The sequence below is a fragment of the Oryzias latipes genome, chromosome 12 (assembly GCF_053564925.1).
Source record: "Oryzias latipes strain Hd-rR chromosome 12, Olatipes_Hd-rR_3.1".
Classification (NCBI taxonomy): domain Eukaryota; kingdom Metazoa; phylum Chordata; class Actinopteri; order Beloniformes; family Adrianichthyidae; genus Oryzias; species Oryzias latipes.
The window spans coordinates 32,836,269-32,859,524 of record NC_136248.1 but is presented as its reverse complement, the minus strand read 5'-3'; the positions used below and the strand labels follow the sequence as shown (position 1 = coordinate 32,859,524).

Here is a 23,256-nt window from a genome sequence, read left to right as displayed (position 1 = left end):
CTTATAACCACAACAACTGCACTTACCACTATGGCTTCCATGACTAACACTACAGGAGTAAACAGTTGGACTGATCCTTTGACTTATACTACAACACATCATTTCACAAATATCCTTAACACAAGCTCTTCTACAACAACGGGACCTCCTGAAATACCTGCTACCAGTGCCACAGTTTACTCATCTAAATCCAACAACACCCCAATTCGGACCACACCACTCAGCATTGGCACAAAATCACCAATAGCCACAGCTCTCGGTGATGTCAAAGGTACTGAAAATAGAAGTGCAGTCACAGAAAACCTGTTCAATAGTCTCCTCTCTACCTTGGCTTTTGAAACACCTATTCAAAATCAAGGTTCCGCTACCTCCAATTGGACTGTCAACACATTTAAAAGTGCAGCTTCGACCACTCATGAAACATTAAGTGACACTCCCCAAACCACCACAGATCCCCAAACAAATTCAGCTTTGATTATGTCCTCCACAGTGCTTACCAAAACCAATGACACTGCGGCATTCTCTGGACTTGCTGAAAATTCAAAAGGTGAAATCCCAAGGGACATAAAGGATTTGTCAACAGACATGCATCCCAGCAGTATTACAGATGTCACATCCACTGACATGTCAGTTACATCCTCGTTTCATAAAACATCAATAGACTCAGTGTTCAACGCTACACTAGCCAAAACGGTCAGTGGAACGCAAAACACCACCACACCCACTTTAATAACAGCCACCTCACAACCAACTACCCCACTTGAAAACTGGATGTCAAAAACACACCCAACCAGTTCTACTGATGATCTGAATCTGGCCAGTGATACTGCACACACCACTGTTCTTTTAGACACATTTAAAAGCCCAGAAGCTGGCAAAAGATCAGAAATCAATTTCCCAGCTTTCCTTACCACACGACACGACAGCACACACCCAACAAGTGTTACGCAAGTATACAAGAAAAGCACAGATGTTTCTGTCACAGAAAGAAACTATCAAGGATTGGCTGCAACAAAAGATAGTAGTTTATTGAGCAGTCGGTTTCCGGATCTCATGGTTAGCACTTCCGATAAAGCGATTACATCAACTGATGACCATTTAAGTAGTACTGGTCTGACAACCTCCTCTTTGCCAAATGCCAGGCCTAATGTACTTATTTCCACCACATTTGATTCAGGGCAAAGTACCGATTCTCTCAGTTCCCCCAGTGCAACCAGAATAATACACAACAAAACCATTGGTGGCCCAACAATATCTACTGACACCCCAGTAAAAATCACAGCTCGCACAAACACAGGCTCTGATTCTAAAAACTTGTTACCAACCACAACCAGTCAGAGTTGGTTGTCAAGTACTACCTCTGATATTACAACCTTCAATAATCCAAGTGCCTTCACAAACAACTGGACAACCAACAACATTCAAAGCACTTTGAAACATGAACTGAAAGCCACCACTGACATTCCAATCACCACCAACAAGCAGCTTCTTTCACCCAAAGCAAACCAGACTACCAGCAATGCATTGATTATCACCCCTGCTACTGACACTAAGAACTCTGTCTACCCAACAACTGCAATATTAAGGGAGACAACCAGTATGCCTGTCACAGATGACAATGGTTTATCTACCATGTTGTATGAAGGTACTCCTGCCCCTACAACTCCCCAGACAAGCAGAGCCTCCGTGCCTAAAACTACTGAACAAAACACCAACACGGAAGCTAAGATTTCCTCCATTTCAGTCAAAAGCACTGAAAACCCACTAATGATTGATGCCATGGCAAACCTAAAAGACACTCTTATAACCACAACAACTGCACTTACCACTATGGCTTCCATGACTAACACTACAGGAGTAAACAGTTGGACTGATCCTTTGACTTATACTACAACACATCATTTCACAAATATCCTTAACACAAGCTCTTCTACAACAACGGGACCTCCTGAAATACCTGCTACCAGTGCCACAGTTTACTCATCTAAATCCAACAACACCCCAATTCGGACCACACCACTTAGCATTGGCACAAAATCACCAATAGCCACAGCTCTCGGTGATGTCAAAGGTACTGAAAATAGAAGTACAGTCACAGAAAACCTGTTCAATAGTCTCCTCTCTACCTTGGCTTCTGAAACACCTATTCAAAATCAAGGTTCCGCTACCTCCAATTGGACTGTCAACACATTTAAAAGTACAGCTTCGACCACTCATGAAACATTAAGTGACACTCCCCAAACCACCACAGATCCCCAAACAAATTCAGCTTTGATTATGTCCTCCACAGTGCTTACCAAAACCAATGACACTGCGGCATTCTCTGGACTTACTGAAAATTCAAAAGGTGAAATCCCATGGGACATAAAGGATTTGTCAACAGATATGTTTCCCAGCAGTATTACAGACGTCACATCCACTGACATGTCAGTTACATCCTCGTTTCATAAAACATCAATAGACTCAGTGTTCAACGCTACACTAGCCAACACGGTCAGTGGAACGCAAAACACCACCACACCCACTTTAATAACAGCCACCTCACAACCAACTACCCCACTTAAAAACTGGACGTCAAAAACACACCCAACCAGTTCTACTGGTGATCTGAATCTGGCCAGTGATACTGCACACACCACTGTTCTTTTAGACACATTTAAAAGCCCAGAAGCTGGCAAAAGATCAGAAATCAATTTCCCAGCTTTCCTTACCACACGACACGACAGCACACACCCAACAAGTGCTACGCAAGTATACAAGAAAAGCACAGATGTTTCTGTCACAGAAAGAAACTATCAAGGATTGGCTGCAACAAAAGATAGTAGTTTATTGAGCAGTCGGTTTCCGGATCTCATGGTTAGCACTTCCGATAAAGCGACTACATCAACTGATGACCATTTAAGTAGTACTGGTCTGACAACCTCCTCTTTGCCAAATGCCAGGCCTAATGTACTTATTTCCACCACATTTGATTCAGGGCAAAGTACCGATTCTCTCAGTTCCCCCAGTGCAACCACAATAACACACAGCAAAACCATTGGTGGCCCAACAATATCTACTGACACCCCAGTAAAAATCACAGCTCGCACAAACACAGGCTCTGATTCTAAAAACTTGTTACCAACCACAACCAGTCAGAGTTGGTTGTCAAGTACTACCTCTGATATTACAACCTTCAATAATCCAAGTGCCTTCACAAACAACTGGACAACCAACAACATTCAAAGCACTTTGAAATCTGAACTGAAAGCCACCACTGACATTCCAATCACCACCAACAAGCAGCTTCTTTCACCCAAAGCAAACCAGACTACCAGTGATATATTGATTATCACCCCTGCTACTGACACTAAGGACTCTGTCTACCCAACAACTGCAATATTAAGGGAGACAACCAGTATGCCTGTCACAGATGACAATGGTTTATCTACCATGTTGTATGAAGGTACTCCTGCCCCTACAACTCCCCAGACAAGCATAGCCTCCGTGCCTAAAACTACTGAACAAAACACCAACACGGAAGCTAAGATTTCCTCCATTTCAGTCAAAAGCACTGAAAACCCACTAATGATTGATGCCATGGCAAACCTAAAAGACACTCTTATAACCACAACAACTGCACTTACCACTATGGCTTCCATGACTAACACTACAGGAGTAAACAGTTGGACTGATCCTTTGACTTATACTACAACACATCATTTCACAAATATCCTTAACACAAGCTCTTCTACAACAACGGGACCTCCTGAAATACCTGCTACCAGTGCCACAGTTTACTCATCTAAATCCAACAACACCCCAATTCGGACCACACCACTCAGCATTGGCACAAAATCACCAATAGCCACAGCTCTCGGTGATGTCAAAGGTACTGAAAATAGAAGTACAGTCACAGAAAACCTGTTCAATAGTCTCCTCTCTACCTTGGCTTCTGAAACACCTATTCAAAATCAAGGTTCCGCTACCTCCAATTGGACTGTCAACACATTTAAAACTGCAGCTTCGACCACTCATGAAACATTAAGTGACACTCCCCAAACCACCACAGATCCCCAAACAAATTCAGCTTTGATTATGTCCTCCACAGTGCTTACCAAAACCAATGACACTGCGGCATTCTCTGGACTTACTGAAAATTCAAAAGGTGAAATCCCAAGGGACATAAAGGATTTGTCAACAGACATGCATCCCAGCAGTATTACAGATGTCACATCCACTGACATGTCAGTTACATCCTCGTTTCATAAAACATCAATAGACTCAGTGTTCAACGCTACACTAGCCAACACGGTCAGTGGAACGCAAAACACCACCACACCCACTTTAATAACAGCCACCTCACAACCAACTACCCCACTTGAAAACTGGACGTCAAAAACACACCCAACCAGTTCTACTGATGATCTGAATCTGGCCAGTGATACTGCACACACCACTGTTCTTTTAGACACATTTAAAAGCCCAGAAGCTGGCAAAAGATCAGAAATCAATTTCCCAGCTTTCCTTACCACACGACACGACAGCACACACCCAACAAGTGTTACGCAAGTATACAAGAAAAGCACAGATGTTTCTGTCACAGAAAGAAACTATCAAGGATTGGCTGCAACAAAAGATAGTAGTTTATTGAGCAGTCGGTTTCCGGATCTCATGGTTAGCACTTCCGATAAAGCGATTACATCAACTGATGACCATTTAAGTAGTACTGGTCTGACAACCTCCTCTTTGCCAAATGCCAGGCCTAATGTACTTATTTCCACCACATTTGATTCAGGGCAAAGTACCGATTCTCTCAGTTCCCCCAGTGCAACCACAATAACACACAGCAAAACCATTGGTGGCCCAACAATATCTACTGACACCCCAGTAAAAATCACAGCTCGCACAAACACAGGCTCTGATTCTAAAAACTTGTTACCAACCACAACCAGTCAGAGTTGGTTGTCAAGTTCTACCTCTGATATTACAACCTTCAATAATCCAAGTGCCTTCACAAACAACTGGACAACCAACAACATTCAAAGTACTTTGAAATCTGAACTGAAAGCCACCACTGACATTCCAATCACCACCAACAAGCAGCTTCTTTCACCCAAAGCAAACCAGACTACCAGTGATGCATTGATTATCACCCCTGCTACTGACACTAAGAACTCTGTCTACCCAACAACTGCAATATTAAGGGAGACAACCAGTATGCCTGTCACAGATGACAATGGTTTATCTACCATGTTGTATGAAGGTACTCCTGCCCCTACAACTCCCCAGACAAGCATAGCCTCCGTGCCTAAAACTACTGAACAAAACACCAACACGGAAGCTAAGATTTCCTCCACTTCAGTCAAAAGCACTAAAAACCCACTAATGATTGATGCCATGGCAAACCTAAAAGACACTCTTATAACCACAACAACTGCACTTACCACTATGGCTTCCATGACTAACACTACAGGAGTAAACAGTTGGACTGATCCTTTGACTTATACTACAACACATCATTTCACAAATATCCTTAACACAAGCTCTTCTACAACAACGGGACCTCCTGAAATACCTGCTACCAGTGCCACAGTTTACTCATCTAAATCCAACAACACCCCAATTCGGACCACACCACTCAGCATTGGCACAAAATCACCAATAGCCACAGCTCTCGGTGATGTCAAAGGTACTGAAAATAGAAGTACAGTCACAGAAAACCTGTTCAATAGTCTCCTCTCTACCTTGGCTTCTGAAACACCTATTCAAAATCAAGGTTCCGCTACCTCCAATTGGACTGTCAACACATTTAAAACTGCAGCTTCGACCACTCATGAAACATTAAGTGACACTCCCCAAACCACCACAGATCCCCAAACAAATTCAGCTTTGATTATGTCCTCCACAGTGCTTACCAAAACCAATGACACTGCGGCATTCTCTGGACTTACTGAAAATTCAAAAGGTGAAATCCCAAGGGACATAAAGGATTTGTCAACAGACATGCATCCCAGCAGTATTACAGATGTCACATCCACTGACATGTCAGTTACATCCTCGTTTCATAAAACATCAATAGACTCAGTGTTCAACGCTACACTAGCCAACACGGTCAGTGGAACGCAAAACACCACCACACCCACTTTAATAACAGCCACCTCACAACCAACTACCCCACTTGAAAACTGGACGTCAAAAACACACCCAACCAGTTCTACTGATGATCTGAATCTGGCCAGTGATACTGCACACACCACTGTTCTTTTAGACACATTTAAAAGCCCAGAAGCTGGCAAAAGATCAGAAATCAATTTCCCAGCTTTCCTTACCACACGACACGACAGCACACACCCAACAAGTGTTACGCAAGTATACAAGAAAAGCACAGATGTTTCTGTCACAGAAAGAAACTATCAAGGATTGGCTGCAACAAAAGATAGTAGTTTATTGAGCAGTCGGTTTCCGGATCTCATGGTTAGCACTTCCGATAAAGCGATTACATCAACTGATGACCATTTAAGTAGTACTGGTCTGACAACCTCCTCTTTGCCAAATGCCAGGCCTAATGTACTTATTTCCACCACATTTGATTCAGGGCAAAGTACCGATTCTCTCAGTTCCCCCAGTGCAACCACAATAACACACAGCAAAACCATTGGTGGCCCAACAATATCTACTGACACCCCAGTAAAAATCACAGCTCGCACAAACACAGGCTCTGATTCTAAAAACTTGTTACCAACCACAACCAGTCAGAGTTGGTTGTCAAGTACTACCTCTGATATTACAACCTTCAATAATCCAAGTGCCTTCACAAACAACTGGACAACCAACAACATTCAAAGCACTTTGAAATCTGAACTGAAAGCCACCACTGACATTCCAATCACCACCAACAAGCAGCTTCTTTCACCCAAAGCAAACCAGACTACCAGTGATGCATTGATTATCACCCCTGCTACTGACACTAAGGACTCTGTCTACCCAACAACTGCAATATTAAGGGAGACAACCAGTATGCCTGTCACAGATGACAATGGTTTATCTACCATGTTGTATGAAGGTACTCCTGCCCCTACAACTCCCCAGACAAGCAGAGCCTCCGTGCCTAAAACTACTGAACAAAACACCAACACGGAAGCTAAGATTTCCTCCATTTCAGTCAAAAGCACTGAAAACCCACTAATGATTGATGCCATGGCAAACCTAAAAGACACTCTTATAACCACAACAACTGCACTTACCACTATGGCTTCCATGACTAACACTACAGGAGTAAACAGTTGGACTGATCCTTTGACTTATACTACAACACATCATTTCACAAATATCCTTAACACAAGCTCTTCTACAACAACGGGACCTCCTGAAATACCTGCTACCAGTGCCACAGTTTACTCATCTAAATCCAACAACACCCCAATTCGGACCACACCACTTAGCATTGGCACAAAATCACCAATAGCCACAGCTCTCGGTGATGTCAAAGGTACTGAAAATAGAAGTGCAGTCACAGAAAACCTGTTCAATAGTCTCCTCTCTACCTTGGCTTCTGAAACACCTATTCAAAATCAAAGTTCCGCTACCTCCAATTGGACTGTCAACACATTTAAAAGTGCAGCTTCGACCACTCATGAAACATTAAGTGACACTCCCCAAACCACCACAGATCCCCAAACAAATTCAGCTTTGATTATGTCCTCCACAGTGCTTACCAAAACCAATGACACTGCGGCATTCTCTGGACTTGCTGAAAATTCAAAAGGTGAAATCCCAAGGGACATAAAGGATTTGTCAACAGATATGTTTCCCAGCAGTATTACAGACGTCACATCCACTGACATGTCAGTTACATCCTCGTTTCATAAAACATCAATAGACTCAGTGTTCAACGCTACACTAGCCAACACGGTCAGTGGAACGCAAAACACCACCACACCCACTTTAATAACAGCCACCTCACAACCAACTACCCCACTTGAAAACTGGACGTCAAAAACACACCCAACCAGTTCTACTGGTGATCTGAATCTGGCCAGTGATACTGCACACATCACTGTTCTTTTAGACACATTTAAAAGCCCAGAAGCTGGCAAAAGATCAGAAATCAATTTCCCAGCTTTCCTTACCACACGACACGACAGCACACACCCAACAAGTGTTACGCAAGTATACAAGAAAAGCACAGATGTTTCTGTCACAGAAAGAAACTATCAAGGATTGGCTGCAACAAAAGATAGTAGTTTATTGAGCAGTCGGTTTCCGGATCTCATGGTTAGCACTTCCGATAAAGCGACTACATCAACTGATGACCATTTAAGTAGTACTGGTCTGACAACCTCCTCTTTGCCAAATGCCAGGCCTAATGTACTTATTTCCACCACATTTGATTCAGGGCAAAGTACCGATTCTCTCAGTTCCCCCAGTGCAACCACAATAACACACAGCAAAACCATTGGTGGCCCAACAATATCTACTGACACCCCAGTAAAAATCACAGCTCGCACAAACACAGGCTCTGATTCTAAAAACTTGTTACCAACCACAACCAGTCAGAGTTGGTTGTCAAGTACTACCTCTGATATTACAACCTTCAATAATCCAAGTGCCTTCACAAACAACTGGACAACCAACAACATTCAAAGCACTTTGAAATCTGAACTGAAAGCCACCACTGACATTCCAATCACCACCAACAAGCAGCTTCTTTCACCCAAAGCAAACCAGACTACCAGTGATGCATTGATTATCACCCCTGCTACTGACACTAAGGACTCTGTCTACCCAACAACTGCAATATTAAGGGAGACAACCAGTATGCCTGTCACAGATGACAATGGTTTATCTACCATGTTGTATGAAGGTACTCCTGCCCCTACAACTCCCCAGACAAGCAGAGCCTCCGTGCCTAAAACTACTGAACAAAACACCAACACGGAAGCTAAGATTTCCTCCATTTCAGTCAAAAGCACTGAAAACCCACTAATGATTGATGCCATGGCAAACCTAAAAGACACTCTTATAACCACAACAACTGCACTTACCACTATGGCTTCCATGACTAACACTACAGGAGTAAACAGTTGGACTGATCCTTTGACTTATACTACAACACATCATTTCACAAATATCCTTAACACAAGCTCTTCTACAACAACGGGACCTCCTGAAATACCTGCTACCAGTGCCACAGTTTACTCATCTAAATCCAACAACACCCCAATTCGGACCACACCACTTAGCATTGGCACAAAATCACCAATAGCCACAGCTCTCGGTGATGTCAAAGGTACTGAAAATAGAAGTGCAGTCACAGAAAACCTGTTCAATAGTCTCCTCTCTACCTTGGCTTCTGAAACACCTATTCAAAATCAAGGTTCCGCTACCTCCAATTGGACTGTCAACACATTTAAAAGTGCAGCTTCGACCACTCATGAAACATTAAGTGACACTCCCCAAACCACCACAGATCCCCAAACAAATTCAGCTTTGATTATGTCCTCCACAGTGCTTACCAAAACCAATGACACTGCGGCATTCTCTGGACTTGCTGAAAATTCAAAAGGTGAAATCCCAAGGGACATAAAGGATTTGTCAACAGACATGCATCCCAGCAGTATTACAGATGTCACATCCACTGACATGTCAGTTACATCCTCGTTTCATAAAACATCAATAGACTCAGTGTTCAACGCTACACTAGCCAACACGATCAGTGGAACGCAAAACACCACCACACCCACTTTAATAACAGCCACCTCACAACCAACTACCCCACTTGAAAACTGGACGTCAAAAACACACCCAACCAGTTCTACTGATGATCTGAATCTGGCCAGTGATACTGCACACACCACTGTTCTTTTAGACACATTTAAAAGCCCAGAAGCTGGCAAAAGATCAGAAATCAATTTCCCAGCTTTCCTTACCACACGACACGACAGCACACACCCAACAAGTGTTACGCAAGTATACAAGAAAAGCACAGATGTTTCTGTCACAGAAAGAAACTATCAAGGATTGGCTGCAACAAAAGATAGTAGTTTATTGAGCAGTCGGTTTCCGGATCTCATGGTTAGCACTTCCGATAAAGCGACTACATCAACTGATGACCATTTAAGTAGTACTGGTCTGACAACCTCCTCTTTGCCAAATGCCAGGCCTAATGTACTTATTTCCACCACATTTGATTCAGGGCAAAGTACCGATTCTCTCAGTTCCCCCAGTGCAACCACAATAACACACAGCAAAACCATTGGTGGCCCAACAATATCTACTGACACCCCAGTAAAAATCACAGCTCGCACAAACACAGGCTCTGATTCTAAAAACTTGTTACCAACCACAACCAGTCAGAGTTGGTTGTCAAGTACTACCTCTGATATTACAACCTTCAATAATCCAAGTGCCTTCACAAACAACTGGACAACCAACAACATTCAAAGCACTTTGAAATCTGAACTGAAAGCCACCACTGACATTCCAATCACCACCAACAAGCAGCTTCTTTCACCCAAAGCAAACCAGACTACCAGTGATGCATTGATTATCACCCCTGCTACTGACACTAAGAACTCTGTCTACCCAACAACTGCAATATTAAGGGAGACAACCAGTATGCCTGTCACAGATGACAATGGTTTATCTACCATGTTGTATGAAGGTACTCCTGCCCCTACAACTCCCCAGACAAGCAGAGCCTCCGTGCCTAAAACTACTGAACAAAACACCAACACGGAAGCTAAGATTTCCTCCATTTCAGTCAAAAGCACTGAAAACCCACTAATGATTGATGCCATGGCAAACCTAAAAGACACTCTTATAACCACAACAACTGCACTTACCACTATGGCTTCCATGACTAACACTACAGGAGTAAACAGTTGGACTGATCCTTTGACTTATACTACAACACATCATTTCACAAATATCCTTAACACAAGCTCTTCTACAACAACGGGACCTCCTGAAATACCTGCTACCAGTGCCACAGTTTACTCATCTAAATCTACCAACACCCCAATTCGGACCACACCACTTAGCATTGGCACAAAATCACCAATAGCCACAGCTCTCGGTGATGTCAAAGGTACTGAAAATAGAAGTGCAGTCACAGAAAACCTGTTCAATAGTCTCCTCTCTACCTTGGCTTCTGAAACACCTATTCAAAATCAAGGTTCCGCTACCTCCAATTGGACTGTCAACACATTTAAAAGTGCAGCTTCGACCACTCATGAAACATTAAGTGACACTCCCCAAACCACCACAGATCCCCAAACAAATTCAGCTTTGATTATGTCCTCCACAGTGCTTACCAAAACCAATGACACTGCGGCATTCTCTGGACTTGCTGAAAATTCAAAAGGTGAAATCCCATGGGACATAAAGGATTTGTCAACAGACATGCATCCCAGCAGTATTACAGATGTCACATCCACTGACATGTCAGTTACATCCTCGTTTCATAAAACATCAATAGACTCAGTGTTCAACGCTACACTAGCCAACACGGTCAGTGGAACGCAAAACACCACCACACCCACTTTAATAACAGCCACCTCACAACCAACTACCCCACTTAAAAACTGGACGTCAAAAACACACCCAACCAGTTCTACTGGTGATCTGAATCTGGCCAGTGATACTGCACACACCACTGTTCTTTTAGACACATTTAAAAGCCCAGAAGCTGGCAAAAGATCAGAAATCAATTTCCCAGCTTTCCTTACCACACGACACGACAGCACACACCCAACAAGTGTTACGCAAGTATACAAGAAAAGCACAGATGTTTCTGTCACAGAAAGAAACTATCAAGGATTGGCTGCAACAAAAGATAGTAGTTTATTGAGCAGTCGGTTTCCGGATCTCATGGTTAGCACTTCCGATAAAGCGATTACATCAACTGATGACCATTTAAGTAGTACTGGTCTGACAACCTCCTCTTTGCCAAATGCCAGGCCTAATGTACTTATTTCCACCACATTTGATTCAGGGCAAAGTACCGATTCTCTCAGTTCCCCCAGTGCAACCACAATAACACACAGCAAAACCATTGGTGGCCCAACAATATCTACTGACACCCCAGTAAAAATCACAGCTCGCACAAACACAGGCTCTGATTCTAAAGACTTGTTACCAACCACAACCAGTCAGAGTTGGTTGTCAAGTACTACCTCTGATATTACAACCTTCAATAATCCAAGTGCCTTCACAAACAACTGGACAACCAACAACATTCAAAGCACTTTGAAACATGAACTGAAAGCCACCACTGACATTCCAATCACCACCAACAAGCAGCTTCTTTCACCCAAAGCAAACCAAACTACCAGTGATGCATTGATTATCACCCCTGCTACTGACACTAAGAACTCTGTCTACCCAACAACTGCAATATTAAGGGAGACAACCAGTATGCCTGTCACAGATGACAATGGTTTATCTACCATGTTGTATGAAGGTACTCCTGCCCCTACAACTCCCCAGACAAGCAGAGCCTCCGTGCCTAAAACTACTGAACAAAACACCAACACGGAAGCTAAGATTTCCTCCATTTCAGTCAAAAGCACTGAAAACCCACTAATGATTGATGCCATGGCAAACCTAAAAGACACTCTTATAACCACAACAACTGCACTTACCACTATGGCTTCCATGACTAACACTACAGGAGTAAACAGTTGGACTGATCCTTTGACTTATACTACAACACATCATTTCACAAATATCCTTAACACAAGCTCTTCTACAACAACGGGACCTCCTGAAATACCTGCTACCAGTGCCACAGTTTACTCATCTAAATCCAACAACACCCCAATTCGGACCACACCACTTAGCATTGGCACAAAATCACCAATAGCCACAGCTCTCGGTGATGTCAAAGGTACTGAAAATAGAAGTGCAGTCACAGAAAACCTGTTCAATAGTCTCCTCTCTACCTTGGCTTCTGAAACACCTATTCAAAATCAAGGTTCCGCTACCTCCAATTGGACTGTCAACACATTTAAAAGTGCAGCTTCGACCACTCATGAAACATTAAGTGACACTCCCCAAACCACCACAGATCCCCAAACAAATTCAGCTTTGATTATGTCCTCCACAGTGCTTACCAAAACCAATGACACTGCGGCATTCTCTGGACTTGCTGAAAATTCAAAAGGTGAAATCCCATGGGACATAAAGGATTTGTCAACAGACATGCATCCCAGCAGTATTACAGATGTCACATCCACTGACATGTCAGTTACATCCTCGTTTCATAAAACATCAATAGACTCAGTGTTCAACGCTACACTAGCCAACACGGTCAGTGGAACGCAAAACACCACCACACCCACTTTAATAACAGCCACCTCACAACCAACTACCCCACTTAAAAACTGGACGTCAAAAACACACCCAACCAGTTCTACTGGTGATCTGAATCTGGCCAGTGATACTGCACACACCACTGTTCTTTTAGACACATTTAAAAGCCCAGAAGCTGGCAAAAGATCAGAAATCAATTTCCCAGCTTTCCTTACCACACGACACGACAGCACACACCCAACAAGTGTTACGCAAGTATACAAGAAAAGCACAGATGTTTCTGTCACAGAAAGAAACTATCAAGGATTGGCTGCAACAAAAGATAGTAGTTTATTGAGCAGTCGGTTTCCGGATCTCATGGTTAGCACTTCCGATAAAGCGATTACATCAACTGATGACCATTTAAGTAGTACTGGTCTGACAACCTCCTCTTTGCCAAATGCCAGGCCTAATGTACTTATTTCCACCACATTTGATTCAGGGCAAAGTACCGATTCTCTCAGTTCCCCCAGTGCAACCACAATAACACACAGCAAAACCATTGGTGGCCCAACAATATCTACTGACACCCCAGTAAAAATCACAGCTCGCACAAACACAGGCTCTGATTCTAAAGACTTGTTACCAACCACAACCAGTCAGAGTTGGTTGTCAAGTACTACCTCTGATATTACAACCTTCAATAATCCAAGTGCCTTCACAAACAACTGGACAACCAACAACATTCAAAGCACTTTGAAACATGAACTGAAAGCCACCACTGACATTCCAATCACCACCAACAAGCAGCTTCTTTCACCCAAAGCAAACCAAACTACCAGTGATGCATTGATTATCACCCCTGCTACTGACACTAAGAACTCTGTCTACCCAACAACTGCAATATTAAGGGAGACAACCAGTATGCCTGTCACAGATGACAATGGTTTATCTACCATGTTGTATGAAGGTACTCCTGCCCCTACAACTCCCCAGACAAGCAGAGCCTCCGTGCCTAAAACTACTGAACAAAACACCAACACGGAAGCTAAGATTTCCTCCATTTCAGTCAAAAGCACTGAAAACCCACTAATGATTGATGCCATGGCAAACCTAAAAGACACTCTTATAACCACAACAACTGGACTTACCACTATGGCTTCCATGACTTACACTACAGGAGTAAACAGTTGGACTGATCCTTTGACTTATACTACAACACATCATTTTACAAATATCCTTAACACAAGCTCTTCTACAACAACGGGACCTCCTGAAATACCTGCTACCAGTGCCATAGTTTACTCATCTAAATCCAACAACACCCCAATTCGGACCACACCACTCAGCATTGGCACAAAATCACCAATAGCCACAGCTCTCGGTGATGTCAAAGGTACTGAAAATAGAAGTACAGTCACAGAAAACCTGTTCAATAGTCTCCTCTCTACCTTGGCTTCTGAAACACATATTCAAAATCAAGGTTCCGCTACCTCCAATTGGACTGTCAACACATTTAAAAGTGCAGCTTCGACCACTCATGAAACATTAAGTGACACTCCCCAAACCACCACAGATCCCCAAACAAATTCAGCTTTGATTATGTCCTCCACAGTGCTTACCAAAACCAATGACACTGCGGCATTTTCTGGACTTGCTGAAAATTCAACAGGTGAAATCCCAAGGGACATAAAGGATTTGTCAACAGACATGCATCCCAGCAGTATTACAGATGTCACATCCACTGACATGTCAGTTACATCCTCGTTTCATAAAACATCAATAGACTCAGTGTTCAACGCTACACTAGCCAACACGATCAGTGGAACGCAAAACACCACCTCACCCACTTTAATAACAGCCACCTCACAACCAACTACCCCCCTTGAAAACTGGACGTCAAAAACACACCCAACCAGAAAGCAGCTTCTTTCACCCAAAGCAAACCAGACTACCAGCGATGCATTGATTATCCCTCCATCCGCTATCAGTAAAATATCTGTCTACTCAGACACCAACATATTTATGCAGTTTACCACCTTGTCTCCGACCAATGAAGACTTCTTGTCTGCCATAATATACAACAGTTCTTCTATATCCACAACTCCCATTTATCAGACCTCCAGCATTTTTGGGTCTAAACATACAGTTTCCACAAGCACGTATCTTTCAACTTCTCCCGAATCACAGCTATTGCATCTCGTTGAGGTGCATTCTTCCACTATGTCAGGACCAAATTCCCAGCCTTTTTCAAAACCAAAACCTTCAAATTTATTAAGACCGCAACCTCAACCAATTCACACGCCAAACCCTTACCGTTATCTTAAACCAAGTACCCCCGCTCCATTGAGACCTCGCCCCCAACCGACTTCAAGGCCAAAGCCTTTTCATGTTCTTGAACCAAATCTTCCCTGTTTGTCAAGACCACGACCTCAAACACCTCCTCGGCCAATGCCTTCTCCATTTCTACACCCACATCCTCCTACTATGTTAACTCCACGTCCCCAACCAGCTCCAATGCCAAACCCTTCCCCTTACATGGAGCAAAATCCTTCCACTCATTTAAGACCTTCTTTACAATTGGCTCCAATGCCAAAGCCCTCATATTATTCAGAGCCAAACTCTCACACTTGGTCAAGACCCCGTCCACAAACGGCTTCAAGGCCAAAGCCTATCCGCTTTACAGAACAAAATCCCCCTACTAAACTAAGACCTCTTCCTCATCCTGTTACAAGGCCAAAGCCTTCCCGTTTTTCGGATCCAAATCCCCCTTCTAAATCAAGACCTGTTCCTTATCCTGTTACAAGGCCAAAGCCTTCCCGTTTTTTGGAACCACATCCCCCTTCTAAATCAAGACCTAGTCCTCATCCTGTTACAAGGCCAAAACCTTCCCGTTTCTTGGAACCACACCCCCCTTCTAAATCAAGACCTAGTCCTCATCCTGTTAAAAGGCCAAAGCCTTCCCGTTTCTTGGAACCACATCCCCCTTCTAAATCAAGACCTGTTCCTCATCCTGTTACAAGGCCAAAGCCTTCCCGTTTCTTGGAACCACAACCCCCTTCTAAATCAAGACTTAGTCCTCATCCTGTTACAAGGCCAAAGCCTTCCCGTTTCTTGGAACCACAACCCCCTTCTAAATCAAGACCTGTTCCTCATCCTGTTAAAAGGCCAAAGCCTTCCCGTTTTTTGGAACCACATCCACCTTCTAAATCAACACCTGTTCCTCATCCTGTTAAAAGGCCAAAGCCTTCCCGTTTCTTGGAACCACAACCCCCTTCTAAATCAAGACCTGGTCCTCATCCTGTTAAAAGGCCAAAGCCTTCCCGTTTCTTGGAACCACAACCCCCTTCTAAATCAAGACCTGTTCCTCATCCTGTTAAAAGGCCAAAGCCTTCCCGTTTTTTGGAACCACAACCCCCTTCTAAATCAAGACTTAGTCCTCATCCTGTTACAAGGCCAAAGCCTTCCGGTTTTTTGGAACCAAATCCCCCTTCTAAATCAAGACCTAGTCCTCATCCTGTTAAAAGGCCAAAGCTTTCTCATTTTTTGGAACCACATCCCCCTTCTAAATCAAGACCTAGTCCTCATCCTGTTACAAGGCCAAAGCCTTCACATTTTTTGGAACCAAATTACCCAATTAAATTCAAACCTCGTCCTCATCCTCCTTCGAGACCAAATCCCTCCCGTTTTCTAAAACCAACAACTCCTACTCGGCTAAGACCTAGGCCTCTTCCCCAACCAGCTCCCATGCCAAAGCCCTCTTATTCACTGGAGCCACATCTTCCCACTCATTTAAGACCTCACCCCCAACCGGCTCAGAGGCCAGAGCCTTCCTATCATCTAGAACAAAGTCCTCCTAGACCTCATCCACAAATTGCTTCAAGACCACAGCCTTCCCATTTTTTAGAACCAAATCCCCTTACTCAGTTAAGACCTAGTCCCCAAATGGCTCCAAGACCAAAGCCATCTCTTTTCCTAGAAACAAACCCCTCACCTTTGTTAAGGCCTCATCCCAAACCAGTTCCCAGGCCAAAGCCTTCCCGTTTCTTGAAACCGAGTTCCCCCTCCCTATTAAGACCACATCTCCAACCAGCTCCAGGGCCAAAGCCTTCTCATTTCCAGGTACCAAATCCTCCCACTGTGTTAAGACAACATCCCCAGCTGGCTTCAAAACCACGGCATGTACAATTATTGGACTCAAAACCTTCCACTTTGTCAAGACCACAACCTCCCAGGTTCCTGCTCCCAAACAATCCAAACTATTCACAAGCGCGACCTTTGTCAAACTCCAAGCCCCAGCTACAAGGCCTCCTTAGACAGGAGAGTCCAAACTTATCAAAACCTCAGCCAACCAGCTTTCATATGCCACAGCCCCCAGACTTTACCAAGCAACGAGGCTCCTTTGTTTCAAGGTTGCACCATTTTAATCTTTATAAGCCACAACCTACAATGTTTACAAAGCCACAATATCCAGTTTTTGCCAGGCCTCAGCCTTTTAACATAATCAGGCCAAGGCCCAGAAAGGTGAATCCCTCAAGCCCACAAAAGCCACAGTACCCTCATGTCTACAGACCACAGACTGCAGCTCTATCAAGACCAAGGAGGTTTCACATCAATGTACCCACCTGAATTCAGCCCCAAGTCCAACAGACAACCTCTTTTTGATAAGCGACATGTTAAATCAAAATGAGGATTTAAGAGGGAGTGTGAAGGAATATCAGATGTATCTTTGTACTTTCATAAGATGAAAACTACCTCATCAGAGGACCATAAGTCTGAAAGCTGCATCAAATGTTAGAGATTAAACAAGCCAGTAATTCATCATCAGCTCTCCACACAAACAAACTTCCCCTCTTAAGACCCAAGCTAATATTTGAGGTAACTCTCTAAATATGTAGTCACAGGGCTGAAGTTAATCAGAATACCCTACGGTGGAAATATAACCAAGATGGGATGTCAACGTTTGAGGATGCCAGGTCCTGAGAAGCTAATAAGCAAAGTGAGAGCAACTGTTTTGATGAAAAAAAGACATTAACGTACCATCACTGTGAGAGGATACCTGCTCTGCTATCTGAGCCCCTGCTGCTTCCATCTGTTTCAGCTAAGACTTAATAAAATGTACCCAGAGTTTTGACGATGTTTTCTCAAAGTTCCTTGTCTTTTGTCTTTTCTTGGTGAGTTTACCTCTCTGTAATGGTGCTTATTGTAAAGAAATGTTATCATTGAAACTGAAAAACAAGTTTTCTGGATTCTGCATTAAAAAAAAAAGACTTATAATAAAAAATCTTAAACGTTTGACACAGTCTTTGAGTCCCAACTTTGATTCTGGTCTCCTTAGTGGGACCATGGGGGAGCATCAGCCCCCTAAAACCTGAAAGATCCATTTGGACCCATCACTACCCTCTACAAGCACCAACCGGAAGTGACGGCCGCTTCACCAAGCCTTTAGCGTTTGTTTTGTTTAACATTTGTTGTTTTATAGAACTTCTTTCTCTCTGGCTGCTGAACTTTTCCTACAAACATTTTGTTTCAGTGAAAGTATCTTCATTTCTCTGGGTTTCAGCAGCAGGGACAGAAGCTGCTCTGCAGGAGTCTCCAAACTAACCTGGAAAAATTTGTCTTGATTTAGACTGAATGTTCTTTACTTATAAACATCAGGACCTTTAAGAAGCATCGGCCTGTGGATCAATGTAAAGCTGCTCTTTCTTTGTAACAAGTGATAAATAATGTCCTCATTAGTGGAATGGAAAGAGGTTTAGATAGATGATGTAAATTCTGCATATGTAGCGCTGACAGGGGAGTTCAAGATGGAGGAGGGATGACATCAGGGATCAGCTCTGAGCCCCCTTCCTGTTTGCAATAGTGATGGACAGGGTCACAGAAAGCAGAGCTGGAGGTGGCAGAGATGAAGATGCTGAGGTTCAGGATGGATCAGGAATGAGGACATCAGAGGGACAGAACATGTTCTGGTTCTGGAGATCCAGTCAGTCTGAGATGGTTGGGATGAGATGTCCAGAGGAGAGACTGAAGGATGCTGAGTGTAGAGGAAGACCAGAGAGGAGGATTCTGGATCCAGAGATGAAGACATGAAGGTAGCTGCTGGTAGAGGATGCAGGAGACAGACGGAGGAAGCTGATTGGCTGTGGAGACCCTGAAGGAGAAGAAGATGTCACTCCACCATTGATCTTAGCTCAGTATGGTAGCATTAGCCAAAAGTTGTTTGTAGAAATGAACACAAAAACTAAGAAAGACCCTGGATAACAAAGGGTTTACAGACTGCATGCAAAAAAAGAAACTCCATAAAGTTTTTTCAAAATGTAGATCAAATGCTTCTGAAAAACCATACAAAAACAAATGAACAGACATTTCAAGAAAAAAAACAGGGATAGAGTGGGTAATGAAAAAGGCTAACGCTTTATAATAAGAGTCTTAAATAAACTACTTATAAGACATTAACAAGCTCTAGTAATGTTTTAGTAAGCTGCTTATAAGTACAATAATTAGCATTTGTAAATGTCTTTCAACTGACTTACAAGTTTAAATAAGCGTGACCAAATAGGGGGTGATCTTTACAAGCCATTTATGAATTGCTTGTGGACAGTTACTGCCCTTTGGAAAGGGCAGATTCTGTGTGCAAACATTTTGAAGTTTATTAAAATGTGTTTAGTTCAAAATGTTATAAGGCACTAAGGCCAAATCTGTAAAGGACAGTACGTGTGTCTGTTCTTTCACATTGTTGTTGTGATGTTTTGAAGAGTTGTTATATGCTTGTGGCTTTGGTTAGTGTTATAAAGGTCATTGTTCGTATTCTGTACTTTGTGGTCAACAGCTGAGGAGGCTGCAAAACACTCAAACTGTCAATGAAGGTTCTCGTTCATCCAGGTGGTGAAGTCTGGAGGTGGAGTCTTATCAGCTTGACATGGGAAGTGGTAATATATTTATTAATCCCATACAAGCAATTTATAATTTCTTTTACTAGGATTCACTTTGAGGTATGCAATTAGATCAAACACACGTAACCCTTGTTCTATCCTAGGCACTTTAACATTGGGACTGGGTCATCTAGACCCACTAGACAGTGCTCTGAACCTTTTTTCTTCAATGATTTGTGATCTTCACTGGTGTCCATGGATTACATGAAATCTTTCCACCTTTATCCACCTTTGTCACGGTAGGAATAACACGTCAATGGAAGGGGGGGGTCATCTAAGATAGCACAAGGGTTAAAAAAACAAGAATAGAAATAGAAATAAGCTGGGGGGGGGTTAAACTCTATGAGAAAACATGAATCTATCACATAAAGACAATGTTTAGACTGCTTTTGGCTTCTCAGAATTACGAATACTGTTAATATACTGATTTAACTCAGAAAAGAATACAATGAAACAGGATTTTCTACCAGAGAATTTACGTTTATGAATATGAAATTTGGCCAAAATAAGCAAGAGATTTAAAAGTCAACCAGAGTCCTTTTTTATATTTTTTGACATTAGACATCTTTGATACAAGAAAACCTTTTCAGAATAAAACAAAACAAGAATCATTTTAATCATTAATTAAATTTTCTGCCAAAACACGTTAACTTGAGGACAATACCAGAAGAGACGGAGGACTGTTTCAGGGGAGTTGCAGCAAAAACTACAGAGTGTGTCATTTTTCAATCTAAATCTATTTTGAATAAACATTTTAGCTGGGTAAATTCTGTTAGCAATTTATAAATGGCTTGTAAAGCTCACCCCCTATTTGGTCACACTTTAGATTGGGGGGCTGCAAAACACTCAATAAACTGTTAATAAGAAAACTTAATATATTTATTAATCCCATTCAAGCAATTTATAAATAGCTTTTGAATATAATTAACAAATGTTGATAAATGTCTTTATAAGCAGCTTAATACCACATTACTCATGCTTGTTAATGTCTTGTTATGCAGACGATACTCAGCTCTACATCTCCACCAAGCCAAATTCCTCTCTACCTCCCACTTCCCTCACTGACTGCCTTCTTGCAATAAAATACTGGTTTACTACTAATTTCTTAAAACTAAACAACGATAAAACTGAACTTCTCCTGATCGGCACCAAATCCGTTATAAACAGCTTCCAGAACTTATCAATTCCCTTTGAAAACTCCTCCATTTCCCCCTCCCCTCAGGTTAAGAGTCTGGGTGTCATCCTGGACGGCCCCCTCTCCTTCACTTCTCACATCAATAGCATCACCCGGTCTGCCTATTTCCACCTTCGCAGCATCCGTCGTCTTCGCCCTTCCCTCAGTCCTCATTCCACAGCCGTTCTGGTGTACAGTCTCGTCACTTCCCGCCTTGATTATTGCAACTCCCTTCTTTTTGGTTTACCACAAAAAACTCTACGTAAACTACAGTCTGTTCAGAACTCAGCTGCCAGAATTATCTCTCAAACACCTTCCATCCAACACATCACACCTGTTCTGCAGCAGCTCCATTGGCTACCGATCACACACTGGATTACATACAAAATACTTCTCCTGACCTTTAAATCCATCCACAACCTTGCTCCATCATATCTATCAGATCTTGTTCATGTGGCCGTTCCCACCCGTACCCTCAGATCCTCCTCCTCCCTTCATCTGGATGTCCCCACTGCTCGCCTTGTCACTATGGGGGGCAGAGCATTCAGCTGCTCTGCCCCCCGGCTCTGGAAGTCTCTACCTCCGGACCTCAGAAACATTGGGTCTCTCTCACAATTCACCAAAAAACTAAAAACTCATCTTTTCCAACTTGCCTATTCCCCCTGATAACTTCCTCTTTCTGGCCTATTTATATGTATATTTTATTGTGCATTCGATTGCTTTTATTTTATTTTCACTTTTATGTACGGCGACCTTGGGATCTTTGAAATGCGCCTAACAAATAAAATGTATTATTATTATAAGTAATTTGTTAATGTATTTATAAACAGCTTATTTAAACTTGGAAGTCAGTTGAAAGACATTTACAAATGCTAATTAATGTACTTATAGGCAGCTTACTAAAACATTACTAGTGCTTGTTAATGTCTTATAGTTTATTGAGGACTTTTATTGTAAAGCATTACCATTATTTAGAATTAATATAAAACCTAATTTGGAAATTACAAGAAAACAGGGAAATGTGAATAAAAATTGGAAAGGGGAGAATAAGGTGATGCAGTCAATGTTTCAGTCTGAGGTGGATGAAAATGAGAAACGATCTGTGATAAAACAAATATTAAAGACCAAGACATCAATTGACATAAAAATCAATCAGCTTTACATTGATTTGACTGAAAACGATAATGACTGTCATGTAAAAATGGACTTTTTTAACAAAACAAACAACTTTTTAAAGATTTTAGAAAACTCTAAGATCAAGGAGACTGACCTGTAGTTACTGAAGCAACATTTGTCACCCGTTTTGAAAATTGGGAAAACTTAAGCCTACGGGAAAATGAGTTGTTTTAACCCTTGTTCTATCCTAGGCACTTTAACTTTGGGAGTGGGGTCATCTAGACCCACTAGACAGTGCTCTGAACCTTTTTTCTTCAATGATTTGTGATCTTCACTGGTGTCCATGGATTACATGAAACCTTTCCACCTTTATCCACCTTTGTCATGGTAGGGGGAACATGTCAATGGAAGGGGGGAGGGGGGGTCATCTAAGATAGCACACGGGTTAAGCCTGTTTAAAATGAAAAATAGAGTGATGCCAGAGATTTTACAAAAGCTTTTACTTTCAGTTGTGATGATCAAAATCACAGAAGATTTGACTCAGGTACCCTGTCACTCACACTACTTTAAAACAAATGTGCTTTTCTGTAATTGGTGTAAAACTTTGTAAAAATGTTCAAATATCCTTCGGTTACAAAAAATCTAGACAGATCAAATTTGACTCATGATAAAGGTTAATCGTGTATGTAGCGTTATCAGGCTTTTTCTCCTTTTATTGTGTGGCTGGTAAAGTCAGCATCCAGAAACACAGGGAGAAGT

The 23,256-nt window shown here is 42.4% G+C and overlaps 1 protein-coding gene across 1 annotated transcript in view; it reads left to right on the top strand.

Moving 5' to 3' along the window:
• The window catches only part of LOC144996333 (uncharacterized), a 43,148-nt gene extending 27,168 nt beyond the window's left edge, over positions 1 to 15,980 (top strand). The window contains exon 6 of the mRNA XM_078955726.1: positions 15,699 to 15,980. Within this exon, the coding sequence (XP_078811852.1) occupies positions 15,699 to 15,980 (282 nt within the window). The remainder of the gene's footprint in view (positions 1 to 15,698) is intronic.
• The last annotated feature ends 7,276 nt before the right edge of the window (positions 15,981 to 23,256 follow it).